Below are 20,890 nucleotides of genomic sequence, written 5' to 3' on the forward strand. Positions count from 1 at the left end.
TACACATCGCCGGGAGCCAGCGAAACAACGCGAAGCTCGCTCCAATTTTTTTGGCCGAAACTTTCGAACGAACGATCGATAGACTGGATTAATCGTTTCACCGAGTTTTCTCGACACGTATTTTTTTAAACGAGCCTTGTAGATGTCTTAGCGAAGTTTTTAAACTGTGTACAGTACTACGCCCCCCCCCCATCCCCTCATTGGATTCAATAACACGAAATCAAAAGTTAGACGATTCTAGCGTGATCATTTCTTCCGTCGTCGATCAACGACGACGATCAGCCACCGGGGAAATTTATTTTTAACGATTTCCGCGATGTTTTGGAGACTGATCCAGCTGGATGGACAGTTTCTGTTACGAAGCTACTTCGTGGCAACGTCAGAGACATTTTCGGAGTCTCGTCAGTACTTAACCATCGACTTTCTTGTCGGCGATTTAACGCTTTGACGGCTAAACAATTCGCTCGAAGACTTCTGCCTGCCAACGCGACCATTAACGAGTTTTTTCGATTCGAAATTTTGTCATTTGGCATCTTATGTATAGATCAAATACCGAACAAAATTTAATTACGTCCAATGAGTCGACAGATAGAAATCATATGAGATCTTTGGTCCTTGGATAACAGACATAGAGCACATCTACTTCCTCTGTTATCCCAACAATTTTCGTTACAGAATATTTTCGAATTGTGGATTTGCATCGGAGGTCGGCAAACTCCATGTGGCAGTGGGCATATCAGTGAGTAAATGTCGGGCAATACATCCGATTATAGTTATTAAATAATGGTCGTAGTAATAAGACCGAGTTCTTAAAACTACTACCGTGATGAGACTTAGTAAATTACAATTATGTTATATATTAATCAAAGAGATAATAAAAGCAATAAGCTTGCTTTCAAATTCTCGATGCTTTTTCTCGTGTCTATTTTAGATATTTAATTATTTGTTTAGCAAGAAACGCAATAAATTTTTATTGTATATAGTATTCGATATTTGTTCTAGAATTATTAAAATCATAAATCATCGCAAATCAGGGGATACGATTTATCGTTTTGAAACTTCGGGTTAGAAATTGCCGACCCCTGATTCAAACAAGCTAAAAATTTTGGTAAATATAGATGGGTGTATTGAAAACGGCATCCGAAACAGATTATTCTAAACTCCTTTTCTTGGACCGACTGATTTTTATAGATTAAAGGATTAAGATTATAGTTAAAAACTGCCTCCGTGATCGAACAATGGAATTTTGAATTAATATTAATACATAATCGAGTAACGTTGTTTGGTTTATTTTTGTAGTATACAATTACAAGTAAATGAAAAATGTAGAATACTTTCTTTCTGTGTATATATATATTATACATTTACACATTATTACGTGTTATAATATGGTATTATGTAATATATATATAATATAGATATTGTACAAATTACGTAAACAAACATAGATGTTTATACAAACATTCTTTGTGGAGATAAGATAGCACGAACAAGAATAACACTGTCACATCAAGGCTTCAGTATTGTAAGGTGTACGGGAATAGACTTTAATGCATTAAAAAGAATAGACTTTATCATGAGTTCAATAATATGCACAAATACATAAACACGGACTTTAATGTGTTAAAAGTATCATTACGCGGAAGTGTCAAGATAATAATGAACGTACAACATAAGATGCAAACCTAAACGGAGATGATATCGGTAAAATCACACGCGATAACTGGCTGGGGAAGTCACGTATGCGCGACAACGGCTGTCAAAGTGTTAACGAAGATGCAGGAAACAAGAAACTATACCGAATAAGTTACAATCGATACTGTTTCAGACTTCCTGATATGCGAGTCGTGTCCTTTCGAAAGGATCGTTTCATCAGCATTGATGAGCAATAATAATAATTTTTGTATATTTTTTCTCGTAATTTTTAATTATTTATGCCCTGGAATTCGTAAATAGTGGTTTTTGTAACATAAAGTGGGCGAATCGTAGGTCGTAAACAATGTATCTATCATGCCTGATGGGCAAAGATGGGCAAAATGTTTATCCAGATACAAATTTCCAATAATGAATAAACGATAGTCGAGATATATCATTTTGAAACATCCTCTACGAAATTTCTATTCGTAATTTGTTAATCGAATAAAATTCTACCCATCTCTGTTCGTCAGAGCTATACGAAAATAGTATCGATGAGGTTAGGATCGGACACACTCAGGGTTCATCGATTAGGCGACCAATCTTCCAAGAAGAAGCCTCAAACAGTATCGAGCATGAAAACCTGGGTTGTTAAAAGCCTCAGAAATGTTATTCGACTAGCCGAGGATCGTTTAACGTACAATTAAGTATCAGACTTGGGCAAGTTTTATTGTAAAATGAAAAAGGAAATAACCGTTTGTAATAATGTTCCAAGTTGTTTTTTTTTTATTTCCAGCAACGTTATTTGGAAATAACCGAAATATCGATTTATAATATACTAGCAAAAGTTACAGCGAAACTTATCAAACAACACCTTGTATATTTATGATTTATATAAATCATTACTGCATCGTGTATTTGAGGTTATAAATACGTATAATCGGTTATTATTTCTAGAAGTATTTCAAATACGATAACGTGGACGTACTTAAAAAATAAAATAACATCATTCGAAATAGTATTTTATATAAACGTTTATTTCAATTGTGCCCAGGTCTGTTAAGTACATATATCGTTAGCAACGTCTCTATAGCCAGAAGTAATCTCTCGATTATCGAGGAGTGAACATGCGAACAAATTTCATGGTAGTGGATGGATAAAGCAATATCCAGGAGTTAGACGAGATCGGTGATATTTCTAGACGATATGGCTGACCGAGCAACCAGACAGAATAGGTTAGAACAACAGCTTGTTGTTATTGTTGTAGTTGTGCCCGTTTATCTAGGATCGAAGGGTTTGCTTCGCCTCGAGGCGTGTATCCAGGTTAGAAGGAAGCGCAGAGAGACCTTGGAATAATTTTATTACGGCGTCGCCCCCCTCCTCCTACTCCACCCTGTCCTCCCGTCTAACCCCCTTCGGGACGAAAAAAAAAAAAAAGAAATAAAAGTTCCCAGCGATCGTTGCTGAATAGCCTCGGACGAACCGCAGAACAAGAGGCGAAAGGAAGTCCTTTAGCCGTTTCCTAGTTTCCGGCCACTCTTCGAGATCTCGACGAGAACGAGCCGTCGACGAGTCAACGAGTTTCGTCCGATACTACCTCGTGTGCGGTTTATACGCGTGAGGCGAACAAGGCGGTAGCTGTTCAAACGAAAAGGGACTTCCGTCTTCTCTCTTTCTCCTCTTCTCCGCGGACGCGACCACAACGATTCCCTTCCCGCCATTTTTGCGATCGATCTTACATCACATGTTCCGGTTTTTTCGCTCGCGACAGACCAGAGAAATCGCTCGTGCAATATATATTCCCTCCCTTTCCTCCCGAGTTAGTGCCAGCTCGTCCCTTCTTCTCGCGACGATCTTATAAAACGCACAGTGTTCGAAAACGCCGAAAATTTAACCAAAATAACGAACACCAGAACACTACAAACTTTCCTAAACGTACTGGGTTAGCTGAGAGAGCTTGTAGTTTCCCTGTACAAGGCAAGTGGTAATATTTATTGCTTCCTATACTTTGAAACGTTACCTAATTGTATTGGTATTCAATTGAACCATGTTGGTTGCTACGAAAAATTGAAATTTTTATCAGCTTTTCGACGTTTTGGAACACTGTACGACGGCTTGGAACGAAACTTTGGTAATTTTGGCAAGTAGGCCGATTTCCAGAGACAAACAATCGAGTAGAAGAATGCACAAATTAGGAGCGAGTATTCTATTGTTAGAAACAAATTTAGAAGAGAATACGAAAGAATAGGTTATGTTTTGCCAGTTGTTGGCGGGAAAAGGTATAGAATAATTTTTATTTTAGCATTTTTCAAAGAAAATGAGATCATGCTGAATTCTATACAATAAATTTAAATGTGCAAAAAATTATATATGATGGACAATGTGTAAAAATAAGGCATTGAACTTGTTCATATTTTATACGGTATTAATAATTATTATTAACGATTATTCGAATAGTAACAAATAAGAATTTATTTATCTTCTATTTGTTATTTGGTCATTTTTGACATTTTATTCCCCGTTCGTAAGTGCAAGCGTAAAGAGAAGCAACCGTGTCTGTAAAAATAAAAATTATGTTGTTTCCTATATTTGCCACCAGATGGCCGTTAACACCGTTAATTCGTTGCTAAAACTTTGTCGCGAGAAATTCAGTCAGTGTCGGTTAACGTCTAGTCCTTTGTGGTGTTTATAATGCCATAAACAAATCATGCCCCATGAAGATTGTTAAGAGACACGTCCAGAGTACTACAATACCTACCTAAATAACCATGTGAAACATTTAAGAAAATAATCTAGCTACGTTTAATACGGTAAGGCGTGTTGGTGGGCAGAATTGTATTCGAATAATAGACGATGAATATACATATAACTTTCTATTGCGACTTATTTGGAACGTTTATCCGACTGAACAGTTAGTCGAATAAGCCTTAATATTTGTGTATTTTTTATTAGTTATTTGAAATTTTCATCTAGATCGCCACGAAATGGCAAACTTTTATTTTCACAACTTTTTCGTTTCAAGTCTCGAGTCACGGAACTTAATATATTTTGGGTATGATTATGTTGTCAGAATTTCTTACGAGACTTTCAACCATGCAGTCGTATTCTCAACATACACGAATACCCTCTGTAGTCATTAATCTCTTAAATTTGAAATTAATCGTCCTAATTTGTATTCGTAAGATATTGTTTCGTGATTTCGACACCAAAACAATGGAGGTCGCTCGACTCGACTCGCTCGGCGTTTGTTTCGTAGTGCCACGAGGTGTACTGATGTTTGCGGATTGTGTAAATTCTTTCGCCCTATTACGCGTTCAGTTTAATGGGATAGTTTAATTTCAATGTACCTATGTAATGAGTAAGTGTCTGTTAATTATTAGAATATATTCCATAGTTCGAGTTTATCTATATCCAATAGTATTAAACAAGAAATCGAAAGTGATCGCGAAGGACGATTTTGTTATTGAAACTTTGGTGCATTGAGGTTATATCGCTCTTCGGTTCGAAACAAACTCGATGTTTCATTAATTACTTGACACAATTGTAAAGTGACTACGGAGAGGTAGTGTAATTAATTCGGTGAAATATTACTCGAAGCAAAAATAATTCATTCGGACACTTTGCTATCTCTAGTTCCGAACAATCAGTGCTAATATCAGTGTAGGTTTATTGGCAATCCGAAGTAACGAACACTCATCTCGAAGCCATGTGCATTTTCTAACGTGAGGTTGAATATTTTGCAGAAATTTCGTTCCAAGCAAATCCTCAAGGGGATCTAGTTTTCGAAGATAAACGTGTAGAAGAGTAAATGAATTTAATGCTGGCACAGCTCAAGTGCAATTGGAGGTACAAAGAAGTCGCTACGAAAGGCGTCATTCGAAGAAAGGTGCTCGAAGGTAAACGAGCCAAGTCTTGGAAGCCAGGACGAACCTCTGACACGCGTGTTATCAGCGTCTTAGATCACAGGTACGTCGAGTTCAAAATTAAACTAGTCACAGGTTATTGCGACGCGCGTAAGTGGCTAACAAAGGGGGGACACGAAAAGTTCCAAGTATTTTTCGGACGAAATCAGGTCTTGAAACGTAGGAAACGTTTCGAGAAAGCGAAGTGTAGGGAACGTTGATAATTACGGCGGATTTTACGAAGATCACAACGGTGAGAGCTACGACGGATAAACTCGTCTGTCGGTCGGTACTCACGGTCGATTCGTGGAAGCAGAAGCGTGTCTTGCATAAAAGTCTCCGACGTGTTTCCGGTTTCATCGTACGAACGATGAACGCGCGCGCGCGCGCTCGCGGAGAGAGAGGAGAAAGAAGTAGGTGTAGATATATGCGAGAACAGAGGGAAGATAGCGAATGAACGAGTGAAATAGTGTGAGAGAATTTAGAGTGAAAAAGGAAGGGAGAGCATGCGAGAGAACTTAGAGACACACTCACCGAAAAATGGTAGAATTATATTGCATTAATAGAGAAAGGAGAGAAAGATGGGAAATTATATATACATATGAGAGCCTCATGTGTTTTGTATATGTACTCACTTTGTATAAGATAATCGAGTGAACTATCGCGATAAAAATAAAGACTACAAGTTTCACAAGAAAAGATCGATCGACTGGACACTTGCACTCGGGTGTATCAGCGTAACCTTCTTCCTGTTTTTGTTTTCGCCTCTCGGAGAGCATATACGGTGTCACGAGGCTTCGGAAGAAGTACAGGATGTTCCACGAAACTGGGCCAAGCCATGAGATCAAAACCAGGCTGTGTTTTAGCGGTAATATAACCCAATCGATGACGAATATATTTGTAATCGAACAGTTTCCCGAGCGTTCATGGCGGATCGAATTGATAGCTCTGTGTTTATAGATTCTGATCCATCTTTCTCAGGTACGAATTGCCCCTCTTTTTCACGGCGCTCCTAGGCGTCTCTGGCCAATCTGTACACGTAACGAACTTCACTCCCGGCTCGACGAGACTTCGAGCGATGAAATACCGGAAGCCAAGCGAAGTACGACCGCCGAATCCGGAATACTTAAAATTCCCCGGCGAGATACCATGTCTCATTAACTTTTTAATGGTAGATATAACTGTTCCGCTTCCGTCTCGCCGCAGCAGATCGGTAAATTTGAAATATAATTAGCGACGGAGCTCGAAACAAGGCTGTGCACAAGTATCGGCAAAGTACAGAGCATCTATTAATATTTTGTCAATTAGCTTTCAGCGACAGTAACAGCTGCATTTTGGCATAAAGATTCAAAGATTATATATGCATAATCACCAGAGATTCTCCCTCAGAGAGGGCAGTCAAGTGCAGAGGGTTAACATTATTAGTTGTGTCCACTATAACGCTCCTACTGCTAGGGCTATTATTATTAGTTTTGTTCCAAGAATTGCTCCGTGCCAATATTTATGTTCGACACTGTATAACGCAGGAAATGCATCCGTGGAGTACGCGATGCGCTCACGTTCCTTTTCTTCCGCTGGCAGCCCGCGCGTCGATTCTTCGACGTCGTCCGCGCGCTCGCCGGGCCTCTTTTTCCATCGAATCTACGTGTCTTGGACTTACGCCTCGTCCAACTAGGGACTTATGTAAGTCGTTTAATCGGTTTACCGATGCGGTTGCCTCTACACGCATTTACCACACGCTAGTGGGCTAGCCTAAGTGTGTGCGCGCTCATTTCCTCCAATCCCTTCCCCCCCTCCGTGCCCTTACGGTCCCCCCTTCTCGCCCCACCACTTGCCGATACCACTGCCCTCCAGAGTCATCGATACTGCTTGCCCACAGTTGACGCTGGATAGGAACGAACCTCCGATTCGAACAAATTGCTACACACTTTCTTCGATCATTCGTTTTGCCTCCTCAATTATTTCTGCGTAATGACATTTTACAAAATACTGTAAACTGTCGTTGCTGTATAAACACAAAGTTTTTGATAATCCATTAAAGACCAGGTAAATTTTTCTAGCGAATCGTAACAACGCAGTGGCGGATACAAGGAAAAGTACAGGCCCTCCCCCGATGACCCGGATGATGCAATAAACCTACTCTGTAAAATGAGACCCAAGGAAAATGGCGATGGAAGAACCCGTAACTATTAATTCAATTTTCTTATATGACACTTTTAATTGTACAACGATTTTAAGACTCGTCTAATTTTCCATTGTTTTTGTGTGTTACTCGTCCGAAAAATGGCGGCAATCTTCGAGGCGCAACTTTAGGGTTAGAAAAAAAAACGAAACGTCGAGATCTGCCGGTTCGAATCTTTTCCTACGCGAACCAGAAAATATGTCGTGTCCTTGCTGGGAGCAACCGAGAGCACCAAGTCGGCACGCCAAGCCGTGCTCAATGAACACACGTCATTTCGAGTCATTCATGCATCTGCAGGTTGTCCTCGCGCGTCCATACGCAACGCACGTGGCTGCGTGTGCGTTAGCGATGGGAATGATGACCTCGCAAGCGGCGTATCGACGGTTTTCGGTCGGAAGCGTGGCCATCAAACCCGAGATCATGGTTTCGAACGCGTACCAACCTCCTTTCGGGCCCAACGATCGCAAGTACGGGACCGTTCCATAGCTGGAAATTATTTTTATAAAGAACTTATCGTTCGCTTTTTAATTGTGTCTAAAAAATGAAACGCAAAACAAGACAACGCGTTATTCGAGGTAGTAATTGAAAAGAGCCCGGGTCTGGTTCGAATACTATTCGCTCATCGGTTTTACGACGGTATTACGTGTCGTCTATGAAAGATATTACGTAATTTGTTTTCCCGATGCATATGCCGTCTGTGCATTTATAAATTTTAAACTTCGTCGAACATTTATATGCGCGTGGTTAATGTACAGGGTGTGCTGTCTGAAACGGTATAGACAGGGAGAAATTATCGTACGTTGTTTTACTCGTCGTGTATCAATTAGATAAAATCTTTGCCCATGCGTGACACGGACCGTTGCGTAAATTCTGCACTCGTCCGTGGCTTAGGTCACGAAAGATCGCGTAGATAGTTAGGCGTTTACGTGCGTCCAGAAAAACGCCTTATCGTTATCACTCCGTCTCGCCTCCCTCTTCTTTTTCCGCCAGTTTGTGGCCGTGTCTTTGACTCCGGGTTCTTTCCGCTCGCACGGCGCGTTTTTGAAATAATCTTCCTGCTTTTCATCCCCCTCTCGAATCGAAGGATCTCCCATAGGTGTAACGCTCCCCCCCCTCTTTGGAAAACACCGTCGTACAGGGTATTATTCTTTCTCACCTGCGTCCATGTTTGCCTCGTTTCGAATGTAAATACATTGTTTCGAAGGACGTAAAATTTTATCGTTGTCCACACACGCCGCGGAGCAGCGATCGTATAATGTTTAAACATCAGGCGCGATCGAGCAATTGCAAGGATTAAATCACATGTTTGCGGGAACTATCAGCGTTATCATCTGCATGCATCGATGTAAATTCATTATCAGTGTTTGCCTCGACCGGCTCGAGGAAAACCGCGACGTTTTATCGACGCCTCGAAGCCACGTAGCGCCAGGAATTTGAGTAGTTTCGAAAGAAAGAAAGAAAAAAAAACGCGGTGGAAAATATGATACTTTTGCCATCCGATGAAACAAGTGGTCACTGAGGCCAACCGCTGTGCGTAAATATGGGACTGCGAGCGTGTTAATTGTTTTTATTACCCGTAGCAGCTGGAACGGTAGTATTTTTAGGGCCCTGACGGATAAGTAAACAAAAGGAAACACGCGCGTTCGTTTTCCCCGGCGGGAATCGTTCGATGAAAATCGCGACGACTTATCGGCACGCTTCCAGCGGCGGCATTCTTTTGCAGGGAACAGCTTAATCAAGGCCAGCCGGGGGCCCGTTGGTCGGCGCGGGTGGCGGAGAGTCAGAAATGTGTCTTAGTGTGTCGTAGGTTACAAATCGTCCAGGCGAGAGAACTGTAAACAGGCGTAAGGTTAAACGGGCGTACACACTTAAGTGCATTAATGAACGCGCTTAAGATACGCGGCGTGCCGCCGTTTAAATATAGGCTAAACCAGTGTTTCTCAGCCTGACGGCGTTAATACAGCCTATTTAGATCACCAAGACTTCTGCGTCACGGCTATATCTCGCCCGATGCTCCCGTGTAAACGATATCGTGAGAACAAGACGCTAAAGGAACTTGCAACTTCTCTGTGCTCCGAAGATGGGCAATATTTTATTCGAACAAGGTAACTGACCCCATTTACCGATCATTTACAGCTGGATCCCCATTAGCTCTTATTACGTTTTGTTCGAACCAATAACAGGGATAATATTGTACTTAGTGGTGTATTATTTGCAGTCGATCGAAACTGCAAAGAGGACGATTAACGAAGTTAAGGACGCTCGGGAAGCGAGATCGTACAGGTTTACGAGCGTGTCGCTCTTCTTCGAATCAATTTAAAGCAACGATCCACCGTAATTAGGAAGGTGACGCTGCTAGTTAGAAAAAAAAATCTGTCTATTAAGGGGAACAGCGTCCGGTGCCAATTACAAAAAATTTCCAGAGAATATCGACGATCGTTTTGTTTATATATATTTCGCTCTAAAATTGAATCGTCCAAGATGTATATCGCGAAATAGAAACAGCTCCGACGTCCATTGGATCCAGATGCGCTGTCCCCGGGGTCAATTCTTAATTTAGTCTTCAAAGGGCGTCGTCGTTTTTAATTCCCTTCTGGCGACTAGTTAGCGACTAATTCGTGGAAACGTGAACCGATGCGGATTTCACGGTTTCGCGGCAAAACAGGGCTCCTCGAATCCCATAAACCTTAGCCAAAATGCTAATCTCGCCGTTTCAAATTTATTTCTATACGCATGGAACTTTCAATGTTTTTGTAGTCGAAATTATTTTTCTTATGAATTTTTAGAGCAACTGTTGGAATGGTTAGAGTTTGCACGGATGCAGCGGGAGGATCGTTAAATAGAACGAAACGCATCGCGTCGAAGTGTTACGAGATACGTCGAGCAACAATGTGGAGCGGAGAAAAGGAAGCGAGGGAATAAAGTTGCGAAAACGAGGGTAACTTTCGCCATCGTGGTTTCCATCGCGCTCGCTTCGCGTCCCGGGACCGAGAGCTAGCGAACGAGCGCCTTACTTAATTAGACAATTAACCTCTGCAACCGTTGAAACCGATGGCGCAGAAAACGCTCGGGCAGCGCTAGGCGAAAACTTCTGTTGTTCTCTTAATTTGTCCTCGGTCTTCAATCGGTTTTGCAACGCGCCAGAACCATTGAGAATCGCAAACGAACAGTGGCTAGAAATATTCCTGGTCAAATCGAAAGCGATTTTGTCAAAGTAGGCCGTGATCCGGAAGAGGATGAGAAACACTGGTACCGTAATACTTTTCTATGCAAAACGATACGACATAACAAATGATACACAGATTATTTCAGGTGACGAAGTTGCCAGACTCGACCCGTGTGTTCGCGATCGTTATTTCTCAATGGACAGTCCAGTTTTCGTCGAAGTCCAAGAAGGCTGTTAATAGGCCCGCATGCGGCGGCGAAAATTATGGGACGGACGTGTCTACTTACGTACGTTTGCTGGGTCGAGAATACGTCAGGGCGTGCTATTATGTGCTACGCCACGAAAGGTGATCATCGAACGTACGTGGACGAGGAGGGGTTTGGTGGTACCGCGCGGAGGGGGCGAGAAGTGGAGGCTCGAGCGTCAGAAGGAGAGGAAGGGAGAGGTAGGACGAAGCGTTTCCACACCGGATATCCTCCCGAGGGAAGTGGTGCACGCGATTCGCATCGCCACGCCCGCGGAGCGTGTATTTATATTATTATAAATTCGTCGCTTACATTACACCGACAACAATGCAACGGAACGGCAACGTGTGCGCGTAAAGGGCCCTGCCGAGCGCCGCATTAATTGGACTTGCGTTTTACGTCTCATTAACCGCGATTTTTTTTCGTACTTCGTTATCCAGTTTGTTTAAATTAATTGCTGCCCGGCTCGAGGAAGTCTTATTACGCGCGCGATATATCGGTGTCGGGATCGGCGAACAGAAATGGGCGAAACTCTTATCCGGACGCAACGTTTCGCGCAACGAACGAAAAGATAAACGGCCGCGGTAATTTCATTCGAGCGCGTTGCGAGCGGTTTTCGTCGGGAAATTTTTTTACGCGGGATCGTTTGTAGTTATTTATTTTAGCGAGCGGAGATTGCTCGGTAGGGACTGGAAAGTAATTACAGGAAAGTTGACACGTTGAGTCCCACGTGCCCACCGTTGGATATTTCATTCCCTGTCTAAAAGACAACGTGACCAATGGTGGCCATTTGTGACCGTGCCTTCGCCACCTAGTTATTACCGCTACGCACAATTTGTACTTCGTAAATCATAATCGTTGCTGCCCGAGCGAGCTTTATCGAAATGCCTTCGATCCTAGGTTCGAGTACACGACGAAACGTGTACGTAAATACCGATAAAATATTTTCTAAACGCATAGACCATCTTGATATGTACAAAAAAATATCACATTTTCTATATCGTGATGATAAAAAAAAGGTGTTTCCTTGGTAATGTATACATAAACATTGCGTCGTATCTGTGCCACTCGCGAATATATCAGCCAAGATTACGTTGGCAATGCCAAACATTGATATTCTCGAGAACTTCTTTGACGGCAGTTATCTCGTCGAACGAGCATTTTTAACGTTACGACGATACGACATTTTTTGTACTCCATTTCGCTACTTAAAATTTTCTCCCTTCGCGAATACATCGTTGTTGAATTGTGTTAAAAATCGTAGCAACAGTGTTAGAAGCAATCTTTTTCAGGAGGCTTGGTAAAATACATAGATTGTACAATGGTTGTACACTTGTGCTCACAGTCGATGCAACAGGTGAGCCTGCAAACAGCCAGCAACTACGAAGTAAATTAACGTTCCATGGAAACCTTGAATGTCTCCTCAGCTGGCTCTTTGCATTCATACGTGGAGAGCATGATTTGCAGCAGAGCCAGTGCCACGTTATTAGACGAGTCTGGTCAGTCACGTTTCTAGATCACGTCCCGTTGCTCCTTATAGCTTCGTCGGTTGCTTTTTCCATTCGCTGGTCGTCCCGTTTACGAAACTTTATGCCATCCGTAAAAGTATTCTATTATAATATTTGGTCGTTACAATATGCATTACAATGCTGTATAAGAAAACCCAAAGTGTAACACGGTTATCTCTACAACGCATTTTCACTATAATAGAAGAATATTAGACCAGGGATTTGGCTACAAAGTAGGGAAGATAAGGGATTCCTTCCCTTTGACACTTTTCGATAAGAAGACAGAGATACAGTATAGCAGTTGCCTCAAAATAGGGGCAGATTTCCATGATACGACACTAATTTTTTAAAGAAAACAATGGATACAATTCCAAATTACTCTATAAGCAATTGAATAATCAGTTTATTCAAGATTTTTTTTTTTATATAGGCCAAATGAATTCCACGCAGTTTGATCTATGAAAAGAAGAAACATTTTTTTTTCATATCTTCCGTGTATATAAAGATTATATGTTTGTTTATCGAATCAAGAGATTACGGCCTAAACACTTTATCTTGGATGTCCGCCGCGTAGACTAAACAGTTCGCCTGGCTCTCGTATATCGTATGGGTTAAACCAGCGTATTTCCAAATTTTTTGGAAGGCTAGCTAGTATTAAATAAGTCATACGTGTACAGATTTGTATTACGTGCAGTAAAATTTACATTCGATTTTGTTTTGGTTACAGAAGCTTGAGAAAAAGGTTGAATTTGGGAGCTGCTTCCCGTTGCCTCGATTCACTCTTCGATTTTTTGCGATAGTCGAGGGTGCTACCGTGGCGGAGTAAACAGTATCGAATCTATTGGCTCGAAATCGTGTTCGACGAAAAAGCTCGAGGAGTCGAACGGAAAGAGCACGAACGTGATGCAACCCGTCGCGTATTTACGGTAATTTTATTTGCAGGAGTCCCGTCGATTTATCTTGACAATATTCCGCTCTCGTGATTCCGAGGACTTGCGTGTCCGATTAATAGCCGAACCGCCTTGCGCCGGCCGGTCGTGGTGAAAAAGAGACGGTTGGGCCTGGAAACGACGAGGATAGCCTGGTTTATGCTCACTGTCTGGCTTACGACAGGGAGTGGGAGGAGGAACACGCACACACGGCCGCATAAATAACGCGTGTGCACACAGAGGCGCGGAGTTACGGTACGGCTTACGTGCAAACGGACAGAGTGAGACGGGGCTAGAACGCGGGACGAGGACGCCATTACGGGTCGGGGAACGCGAACGAGAAGGACGAAAGAGGATGTAGTCGGCGGACATTTACGAAGAGAACCGAGTCTCCCCGACATGTGGGAGAGCCCGTAGTACACACAGAGAGAGGGGTATATCGGTTTTACGACGTTCGATCACCTGAACGAAGATTTTTCAAGCGCCGTCGCGCGGAGCGAAGAGGGAACGACGAACCATCGTCACTCGCTTCGATATCCCTCAATGAATAAAACTGTCTTCCACTAACGCGTCCAACCGACGGAAGAAATTTTAAAGAAGCTTCTCGCTCGATGTAACGTGATTTTTTGCGTAACGTTTTGCGAAATAATTCGCCGACGACTCGCGAGAGAGCCGAGGGAACGCGTTCGGCGTGGCCAGATAAATTTTAACGAAGAAAATTCTGACGGATCTCAAAGGTTAATTTCGCTCGACGCTTTTTCCGAGAATACTGCGTGCAAAATAATCGTCGATATTTCACAACTACATACGTCTTACGAGAGATAATTATGAATTTTCTTGTGGAAGCGGAGCGTCGAATTTTCGAAGTTGTACGAATCCTCGTTTCGAGCTTGGTCACTTTCGAAACGTTGTTTGTTAATAGCCGATAAAATTTATCCAGCTCCGATCCAAACATATCCCACTGTCCAAATATTTTCGTTTACGCGCTGTACGTTGGTAATAAACCTACATCGCTGCCGTGTTTTTACGAAGGAATCAACCCTTTGCGATCTTATGTCTAAACTGTCTGTGGAGAATAACCATAACCTTTAAATAGAAAACAACATGCATACTTTTATTTAACATATTAATTCTCCATTCATATCACGTATATTACTGTAAAGTATTTGTTACTAAAATATAGAAAGACGTATAAACAAGGACCTAGCCGAAACGAAATATCAACACAGACACGGATCACAATGGGTTAGAAAAAGTTGTTTGATCATGGTATACGAAATGAAAGGGCGGTCGACGATCGATACCAAAGGTATCCATGCATCTGGAAAGAGAAAATCGTGCGCGGGTGTAGCGGAGTAGGCGCGTGTAAGCGAGTTTCTGAAAAGCGCGTGGAGCCGAAACGGGCAGAAGCAGCCCTGGTCGCACAATACGAGCATGAATGAAGTATCGTGTCTGGCTCGCGGGGTACGGTATACGCTGGTGAAGCGACGATGGCCAGGGGGAGTGGAAAGGGGGGGGATCGCAGGCGTCACGGTGCTTTCGTGGCGGTGAGGTTGCGGGCGACGCGTGTGCGACTGTTTACGTGTGGAGGGTTCGATGGTGTGTGGGAGTGCGCGCGTATGCAAGTTCGGTGTATATCGAGCGCGCATGCGCGTCGAGCACACCCCACCCACGGAACGACAGGCCGCTGCTCCGCTGTTTGTAACGAGCGGAGAGTCTAGAACGCCACACCAGCGTCGAGCGCAGCCGGCCTCGGCTCGAAACGAGACACGACCGTTCCTGCTGCGAGAACGAACGGTATACGGTATTTAGTAAAAAAAACGGACGATACGAATCGAAGGGGAGAGCGAGGAATCGCGAGTGCGCGTTGTTGATACGTTCCCTCGATCGTCTACGAGCAAGAACGCCGACGTATTCGCGGAGGACTTGTCGCGTGAAAATCGAAAAAGGGCTCGTTCTCGCCTTCCGTTCGACTGTTATCCGGTGCACGAACGCGTCCAGTTGGCTCGTCGCGACTCGGTTTGTGCGGGGTATATTACCGTGAACGAAGTAACGTGTACTTTGAGGCGGTGTGGGTGCAATCGAAAGTGACGAGAACGGTGAACCGATGGATACGAAGTACCGAGATCGATCCGACCGTCGACCGGCACGGGAACACGGACGAACGTGAAAAAAACAGAAGGGGAGAGAGGTTAGAAACGAGGAGATCGTGTTGTGTACGTGATCGTGGCTCTGGTAGGAATACGTCGACGAGGAAAAAAGTGACTGTGGAAAGGGTGAAGAAACGAAGAAGGGAGAGCAAGAGGAAAAAGGGGAGAAAAGAGAGAACGTGCGTTGACTGGTGGCCCCGCGGGCCGGAAAGTACGCGCCTGGACTGCGCTCGCACGATCTACACCGGCATGGCCGCCGAGGCCAGCTGAACTTTTTCTTCTCTCTCTCGCACGACGATCGTTGCTCCCACCCTCTTTATCCGTCTTTCTTCCTCCCTCCCTTCTATCCTGCCTCTTTTCTCGCTCGTTCCCTCTCCGTCTGTTCTTTACACGTTCTCCCCCTCCCGCATCTTGCCGGCTGTCTCGTCGTTTCGTCTCTTTTTTCCTTACTTCCAGCCGACTCGTTCCGACTCTCTTTCCGTTTAACGCGAGAGAGGAGACCGTGCGCCACGAATACCCATACCCTCGTCGCGTATGTGTACCGCGCGTTCGTTCTATCGGACGTGTGTGCGTGTGCGCGCAGTTCGCCAGCCATCGCGGGGAAATCGAGCGGAGGCTTGCCATTCGAGAAAACCAGTGAACGCGAGCGAGAACTCCTCGCGTAACTACGAACACGCGCGTCACAGGAGTGGCCCGTTCGAGTCACGATAGCGCGATCCATCGAAAATATTGTGCGGTTATTGGACCGACCGTCGGTAATCGGTTTAACTCGCGTGGATCGCGGGAATCAATGCACGTGCAGGGGAAGAAGACCGCCGTAACGAGAAACGACGTTACCAACAAAAGACTGTCCGGGGACAGGATCTCCGGATGATATTCAGGACCGAAGGATATCTCGAGCGAATCGTTTGCGTTTGTTGTCGAAAGACGGGGCGACGTTCGCGGTGATCACGCACCTGTCGTCTCCTCAGGGTGCTGCTGACAGTGGCAGAGCGTGGCAGTGTCTGGCGCGGAATAACGGAGGGTGGAATAAAGGGAGGCAGTCAGGCATCCGGCTCGAAGAAGTTCACGGAGGAGGAACAGGAACAGGAACCAGGAACGAGAAGAACGCACATTCGCACACGCACACGGTGGAAGAGGAAAGAGAAGGATGCGCGAGAAGGAGAACGCCGGTGAGGGCCTCCTACTCGTCGCTTTTCCACGGAGGGCAGTACTGTTGTTCGAGGTGCGAGCCGCGTGACACGAATGCGAGAGTGCGAGAGAAAGGGGAGCCAGGAACGAGGAGGAGGAAGAAGGAGATCTCTCTACCCGACAGCAGCAGCAGCAGCAGCGGCAGCAGCGAGGGCATATATCCGGCCGTGGCATGTGCGCGCGACAAGGACAGAGCGAGAAGTGGCTATTTCTGTGGAGCATATAGGGGGCCGCCCGTATAAAATAAGCAGTGAATGAAGGAGCCTGTTTACTGGCAGACGGCCTACGCGAGATTCAGTCGGCTCTCTTTCTCTCGCGCTCTCACTCTGTCTCGCGCGGCCCGATCGTTGTTCCCTCTCTCTGTCGATGCGGTATGTGTTTCTCGTTCTCGCTCGAGTACGCATCCCGTAGCGAATAGGAAAGAGAGAGACGGAGAAGCGCAGCAGCAGCAGCAGCAGCAGCATTGAGAGAGCCGTATGTGTGGCCAGTGCGCGAGAGGAACCCGCGGTGTGTGTTCACCGATCTTGTCCTTCTGTCTCGTCTTGTCTCGTCTTGCCTCGCGTCGTCCGGTCTCTTCTGGTGCCTGTGTTTTTCTCCACTCGGCTCGTACGGAGTCGGAGCCACAACGTCGTGCCGTCTTTCGTTCCTCGAACCACGGAAACCTATTGATAATCCGTACCGCTCGCGAGCAGGATATTAGCCTCGCGGGTTTCTTGTTCCTCTGTTACGTTTCACCGCGCGTCGAGGTCTGTTACATTCACGCACATATATATAATATATAGTTATATGTATATATATATATATATATGTATATGTATATATAGTACGTATATATAACTCGAGCATGTGTTTACGTGTTGTGACGTGACCAGTGCGGAGAAGCAGAAGCGTCGAAGACAGGGAGAGATCGAGGGAAAGGAGAAACGAAAGAGAGATACACCCGGTTGGAGTTTCGTAAATCACCGCGTACAACACCGTCGTCGTTTCGTTTTCTTTCCTTTCTTTTTTTTTTTATTATTTCGTTGAAATCTTGTGCTCGCGGAAACAGTGAGAAACTGCGAGATAAATAGAAGCGATCGTTGATCCACCGCCGATGAGTTTGTGCGCGACGTGTCGTGAAGACTGAACCGACGGATAAAAGGGGGTAGAGGGAGAGAGAGCGTGATCAGGGGAGGAGGCTCGCGGTGAAGGGTACAGGTGAAACGGAAGTGCCGAAAGTGTGGATACCTTGGACTACGAGCCGCCCCCGGTGCTGCCACCGCGGCGCCCGCCCTGGCCGTCCAACAGCCCGAGCAGCACCGCCTCGAGGTACATCGGGCAGCAGCGCACCACCTCCACCACCACGTCCTCGCTGACAGCGACGGCGGCTACGACGACTACCACGTCGACGACGCTAGTACCGGCGTCCCGAGGCTCAACGACCTCCTCGTCTGCGCGAGTGTCGCCGCAGCCGCCACCCTTGACGCCGCCCCAGTATCCTGCGCCCCCACGGCCCCCTAGTCGAAACGGTGAGTCAAAATCCATTCATTTTTTCTTCCTTTACCTTAATTGGTCAACAGACCAACTCGTTTTCTTTCGAAATGTAACAATCAAGATTCAATTAATCAATACCATATCGTATAAAATAACAGTTTAGTTTTACAGTTACAAAAATAGGATTTTTCGCAAAACGTTTATACAATATGGTACGAACTCTAAATAAACCGAGGAGCGTTGGTAAACGCGAGTTCGAAAGCCAACCGTTTCCCCCCCCCGGTTCTCTAGTTTCTCGTGAATCGATGTGCCCCAAGTAGTTGCTTCCTGTTTCTTCCCTATTGTCTCAGCTGGAATCTAATACGCGTGCAGACCAGTCGGGGACAAGCGTACAAAAGGTTTTACGGTTTCGAGGGTACAATATACACCCGGTCGAAAAAGTCTCCGGTACACCTTAGGCTCGCTTGCCCTAACGGGTTAAAATTTTCATTCGGTTCCTCGTTAGTTGGCCTCAGAATTTGTTCATACTTTGTTTTACTCAATTTTCTTTAATGGTTCGCTGGTGGGCGGTCGAATTTCGTCAGTCGGTCTGGAACGTTTCGGAGTAGACGAGGTCGCACGACTTCTCTTCGTGCCAACTTCATCGACGATCGGGCGAGCGTGACTCGCTGCGGATTGAGTCACACTACGCTTTCATAGAGCGCGGGCAAAGTAGTGAATGAAATTTACCGTGTAGAAAGTTAGCGAGAAAGTCGACAGCCGCCACCTTTCCGTTCGTGACACCGACACGTTCGACGTAGTCGCGTTTTCTTCCACGGGTCCGTACGACGCGCCGAGCCTCGTCGCTTTCCTACCAGCTCGGATGAGAATGGTGACCTCGTAGGTGGCTCGTTTATAGTTTCGCGGAAACTATTCCCTCTCTGCTCGACTGTCTATGAATGCGTGCTGAATGCGAATGGTATTTGATGAAGCAATCTATCAAAGCTCGACGATCACTCGTAAAACTGATAACACAGTCCAATATAAACATGGCTCGCGGGTGTCACGATACAATTTTTTCGGCTCGATCGTTAAAGAAGCCTCGCTGAACCACACCCTGAAATATACTTCCTGTATCGTAAATTTAGTTTGCAACCGAACGTTGAAAAACGTAATCGAAAGCAGCATTAAAATTTCAAGGAAGGTCGAAGTTGAGAAAAATATCACTATAGTTTCAGATATTTTCCATTCCGTAACGGATGTGGTAAAATTACTTTCCGTGGAGTACGACGTGCTCGTTTTCTCGCGATCGAACGGTGTATCGAGGCCTGGAGACGTTCGAAAATTTCCATACGACCGATCGAATCGTTCCCATCGCTAGTTTCCTCTCTCTTCGAGCGGAATACGAGCGGAGTACGAGCGCATGCGCACGCGCGCGCGTACTCTCACCAACACAGACGCGTCATTCGCTTCGAACGGCAATAAGAATGAATGCCGTTCGGTTTGACGTTACCTGGTGACTTTCCTGCGCATGCGCCCGCGCGTTTGCGTGGTTGTGTCACGTAAGAAGTCTCTCTCGCGTATAAATACGTCGATTTATACACGGGGTGCTCCGAGAATCCCTTCTCGCGTGGTGGGGAAAACAAAAACTCGATTCTATAGGACAGACATTTCGCTAAGTCTGAGATATCTTTTTTTTTATCATTAATATAGTTAACATCGGACGAACGTGTGATTGTTCGGTCGAACAAACGCTGCGCAAATAAATCGCTGCATCGTGATGTCATTCGTCGGTCTATCATTCGAATAAAATTTCATTCGTTCCTGTTTACGAGTCACGGTGACTCGCGTCGCGACCTCGATGAATGATTGCCTTCCACGAAATTTCGAAAATCGCGTGCACGTTCGATGACGCGTACAGCGAACACGATGAATCGAGATTATCGACAATATCTGGAGAAACTTGGCTCGTTGGTTGGATCGATTCAGTCCCAGGAAACAAGATCTCGCGTGTAACTACAATATCAGATCGTTGATTAGATATCCACGATATATCGAGCAGGTGGAGCGGTAATCTTACTCCGAGGCATGAAAGTGTTTGGAAGTCGTGAAACTTTCAGCCGTAGTCTTCGACGAACCTGTTGTACGAGGGTTGATTGTGCAACGTTTGCTCATTGCGCAAATACCTCGTACCACGATTCTAATTTTCGTTCAACGAACGACGAACACGGAGTTGCAACTTTTGTTCGTTGCTCGTGTAGTTTTGGTCGGATAACGATTTTGTTAATGGTATTGGTCGTTTCGTCGTCGATCGCGTACGAAGGACACGAGTTGTAGACTTTTGGGTCAACTTGTATAAGCAATTCGCACGGCGATTCGCGAGGCGAGATATCGGCACGTTCACGCGTATCGTGACACAGATACACGCACTTATGGTCGCACACACTCGCGCCCAGTGTCGGTCTGGCATGAATGAAACCATGATTTCCACGCATGGCGCATAGCTAGGTGAGTTGACTGGCTCGACTCA

At 45.0% G+C, this 20,890-nt stretch overlaps 1 protein-coding gene across 1 annotated transcript in view; it reads left to right on the forward strand.

Moving 5' to 3' along the window:
* Positions 1 to 5,443: 5,443 nt before the first annotated feature.
* LOC122395892 (mucin-5AC) overlaps positions 5,444 to 20,890 on the forward strand; it is a 44,709-nt gene continuing 29,262 nt past the window's right edge. The window contains exons 1-2 of the mRNA XM_043393804.1: positions 5,444 to 5,601; positions 18,118 to 18,416. Coding sequence (XP_043249739.1) covers positions 5,444 to 5,601; positions 18,118 to 18,416 — 457 coding nt within the window. The remainder of the gene's footprint in view (positions 5,602 to 18,117; positions 18,417 to 20,890) is intronic.

Source organism: Colletes gigas, unplaced genomic scaffold, assembly GCF_013123115.1.
Source record: "Colletes gigas isolate AHSC1104 unplaced genomic scaffold, ASM1312311v1 Colletes_gigas_Sc00006, whole genome shotgun sequence".
Taxonomy (NCBI): Eukaryota; Metazoa; Arthropoda; class Insecta; order Hymenoptera; family Colletidae; genus Colletes; species Colletes gigas.